Genomic DNA, 3,870 nt, shown 5'->3' with positions numbered 1-3,870 from the left:
AGGATGCAAAATATATTTACAAAGCACATGGATGGTGCAAGGTCACTTCCATAAGCAATATTGAATAACCAATGCCTAAATTGTTTGGAGAGACTTTGTATTTTCATTTAGCCTAATAAATTGTGTAGCTTTATTTAATCTAGACGTAATGGACAAAGTATAGGACATGTACTTTTCTATACTTTGGCACAGTACATTGTAGCATACAGGCTGCAATTGACTGTTAAGAAGCCTTCACAAGCCTGTTCAGAAGATTTGACAAGCCAATACAGTGTCACCAGCATTTAACAATCCAAAACCAGGTGTATTGTGTCACATATTGACTGTCAGAGTTAATGCCTAACCTTAAGAACGTAGAATGAATGCCTGCACTTAACCCTAACCTTAAAAATTGGGAGTTAATGCCTAAACTTAACCTTAAACACTTGAAATTTGACGTTTGAACTTCTAAGTCTGGTGCAAAACTGTTACAGATGGTATTGTAAACCACTGTCCCTACCCCCACTCACCATCATGCAGATGGAATATAGGCTACTGACGCCAAATATGTTTGAAAAAAACACGCAGATAGGTGACGGGAGTACAAATCAAGAACATGGTTAGGCAATGGGACACGGTACAAGTGCAGCGCAATGGCAGAGACGTGGGGGATGGGCGTGCAACAGACGCCCATCTGTTGCGCATCCATGGCGCGTGCCGAGCGCGTGAGTTTAACAGCAACTCATAGCTGCACAGAGCAAATGAGAGCACTCTATTGACAAAGACTTTCATAAAATACAAAATGTATAAATAAAACTTCTGCATTTTGGTTCATATAGTGATACATGAAAAGTCCATCTGAGCAGGCGAACACAACGGTGTTTATTTGGAAATAAATCTCCTGTCATGCATTGAAATATCAACAGAAAGTTTGAATTATTTATGTCAAATAGCCTACAATCTACATTTCATTATTTTATAAACATCTATGGTTCCACTGCATTGTCCCCCCATTTAAAAAGGGTCTTGGCCACAGGTGAATGTCCTTGTTCAGATAGACTGCATTGAAAACATGTTGATTAGAACAAGCAAATGTTAATCCATACATAGCGTGGCTTGGGGATCTGTTTTTCCAACGTTTTGGAATAGCTTACTATTTTAGAACGTTTGTCTGGCTACATTTGCCTGAGTCCTAACTCTGAAACAAGACTGAAGAAAACAAACCTAGACCCATCATCTACATTTGAATAGAAGCATGATTATAAGAACTATTAATACAACTTGTTTGGTTGTAAGACTTCCTTCCCCCCAAGTTCATTACGTTCCAGTAGCCCACTGTGTAAATAAAGCAATTTACAATGTGTCAATAAGCAAGTTGTAGGCTATCTAAAAAATGCAACCGAATAAACCTTTAATTCTGTTTATTAAACATGATGTTATCATACTTTAGAGTTTTACTTTTAAAATTGGATTTCAGAATAGTTTAGGATCCCACGTGTTATATAAGCATTTAGGTTATACGCAAGGATTGAGATGGTGCACATGAATGAATGAAACTTTAAATATCTTTATAGCTACCACAAAATGCAATACCACCAGTGAGACATGCCAGTTGTGGAAGCCAAATTTCAACCCTATATCCCCACAGGCCAGATGGTCAAGTCGAGTGCATGTGTTGCTGTCCCAAAGGCATAGTCCCTGCGTCAAGACTCCAAGACAATGGATGGAGGTCTCCCCCCGACGCGCGAGACTCGCATAAATAGAGCGCTCTCCCTCTGCTCAGCACACAGCAGCTCACCGCCTCGCAAAGAGCACATCGCCTCTCTCCTAAAAGCACAACTTCTAGCTAAAGACATGACTCCAAGAATCACTCCTGAGACTACCCAGCTTTCCCCTTCAAGGTCCACGGTGGCCCAGAGGAAAGAAGCGAACGAACTTAGAAAGGTAAGAGAAACAAACAGTAATATGTGTTTATCATCAACTCGCTATACTGGAGCTTTCGTTCAATGCTATATCCTTTTGGAGTTACTAATGGCTTTTTATCGCTTCTTCCAGACTCTAAAGCCTTTGTTGGAAAAGAAAAGGCGCGCACGCATCAACGACAGCCTCGGTCACTTGAAGACTCTCATCCTCCCTCTGGTCGGCAAAGACAACGCTCCATACTCGAAGCTTGAGAAAGCCAATATTCTGGAGATGACCGTCCGATTCCTCCGAGATCTCCCTTCGTCTCCAGTCAAAAGTGAGTATTGTTTCAGAAAGCTTATTATGTCATGTTGTATATGTGTACTGTATTGTATGTATAAGTTGTACATTTGTCATTGGGTCATTAAACTAAACTTTCGCCTATTTCTTTTCCAGGTTCATCAGACAGCTTCAAAGAAGGGTACAAAGCCTGCCTGCAGCGCGTCACCGCTCTGATCCCCAAAACGAACCTGGACAAAGAGTCGTGCCAGCGGGTGAACGACTTCATCCAACAGTCCATGTCTGCTTCCGTCGCCCCAGCCTGTCAGAACTGTTGCGCCCAGAGCTCCAGGGCTTTCCCCCAGATTCAGCAGAGACTCCTGAGCCTCAAAGCCAACGTTGGCTCCAGAATCGAGAACCACTCGAACTCGCTTCCCAACCGGCCCCAGCCAGTGCCACAAGCTGTCAATGCGAACATGTGGAGACCCTGGTAGATTAGACAGACGCTCCCTTAGCGAGCATTGTTTTGTGATATATATCTATATAAACGCTATCAATGTAGATATTAACTGGAAGAGACGAGGGAGTTATTACACGTTTGACTAGTAATGTATTTATTTATTCACAGAAAAATCAGATGAGCACTGATTTTATGAGCAGACAAATTCTATGATCTTTGTTAGGCTAAATGCAATCCTCTTTGGGGTTTCCAAGATTTGGGTTGTAGACAACACAATTGTAAAACCCCAAGGGTTATTTGGTTTGAGGTTTGCGCTATTGACTTAAGTATTTTTGGTCTGTGCAAAGGAGTAGACTGTAAACACTGTGTGTTATAGTAATGTATTATTTATTTGATGAAAACACTATTTACTTTATGTATCCTATGACACTTAAACGATTTTGTCATTGATCATACACTTTCAATAAAAGCTCATTATAAAAAAAAAGAAACTGTTTTGTTGTATTTTCTCAGTATTGGTAACATTACTCCAACAACATGAAACATTGGATTGAACATGTGTTTATTTTAAAATGATATGAATCTCTTTATTTACTGAAATGGCGCTATAGGAATTATACTATAACTATTTGGTTGTTTGCACAGCAGTTGATCCCCATGAAGGCCCATTCGCCCCATTGTGGGGTGGTGCGCTGCTCATAACTTCTGATCGGGAATTTTCTCGGGAGGCCATTTGCTTGTTTGGTTTGGGGGTAAAGTCTATGGGGGTAGAGGCCATAGAGGCATTTCAAACAAAACGAATTCAAGAAAACATTTTGGTGAGCCTATATGAAGTAGTGTAATGCTAAGATAAAGTGCTTCAAAATTCACCAGTATGAGTCCCATAATAGCATCATAATGGATTGTAATCTAAATGACCAATATTTACATGCACCATCAACATGACATTTTCCAGAAAATGTTTATGGATAAAGACATGCTACATTTAGGAGATGCTTTTGCCTTCTGGTTGATGTGAGGCCAATGAATGGGTTGTTCTGTCTTTGGACAAATCTGTTTATGAGACGAGATTGCTCTTACTGTCCTGTATTTCAATGTCTCTTTAGGGGTCAGTATAGATTCCAAAAAATTGTATTAACAAAATCTGTATTTGTTATTCAAGTTAAAAGGCACATCAGCCTGAGCCTGCCAGTTGCCTATCCTAAGCTGAGGGATGGGGCTAGAGAAATGTAACCAAATGTAACCAAATT

The 3,870-nt window shown here is 40.3% G+C and overlaps 1 protein-coding gene across 1 annotated transcript; it reads left to right on the top strand.

The window, feature by feature from the left end:
- The first annotated feature begins 1,568 nt into the window (after positions 1-1,568).
- Positions 1,569-3,152, top strand: hes2.1 (hes family bHLH transcription factor 2, tandem duplicate 1). The gene is made up of 3 exons (XM_029724356.1): positions 1,569-1,923; positions 2,035-2,218; positions 2,338-3,152. The coding sequence occupies exons 1-3, from the start codon at positions 1,699-1,701 to the stop codon at positions 2,652-2,654; spliced, it is 726 nt and encodes a 241-aa protein (XP_029580216.1). The 5' UTR covers positions 1,569-1,698; the 3' UTR covers positions 2,655-3,152.
- The last annotated feature ends 718 nt before the right edge of the window (positions 3,153-3,870 follow it).

This window comes from Salmo trutta, chromosome 30 (assembly GCF_901001165.1).
Source record: "Salmo trutta chromosome 30, fSalTru1.1, whole genome shotgun sequence".
Taxonomy (NCBI): Eukaryota; Metazoa; Chordata; class Actinopteri; order Salmoniformes; family Salmonidae; genus Salmo; species Salmo trutta.
The sequence above is the reverse complement of the archived record's forward strand: the minus strand, read 5'-3'. Positions and strand labels throughout refer to the sequence as shown.

Excerpts from the sequence above, each read along its gene's own strand:
- hes2.1 (XM_029724356.1), top strand. The coding sequence starts at position 1,699 with ATGGATGGAGGTCTCCCCCCGACGCGCGAGACTCGCATAAATAGAGCG. Across the intron at positions 1,924-2,034 it reads AAGCGAACGAACTTAGAAAG|ACTCTAAAGCCTTTGTTGGA; the intron begins GTAAGAGAAACA and ends CGCTTCTTCCAG. Across the intron at positions 2,219-2,337 it reads CCCTTCGTCTCCAGTCAAAA|GTTCATCAGACAGCTTCAAA; the intron begins GTGAGTATTGTT and ends TTTCTTTTCCAG.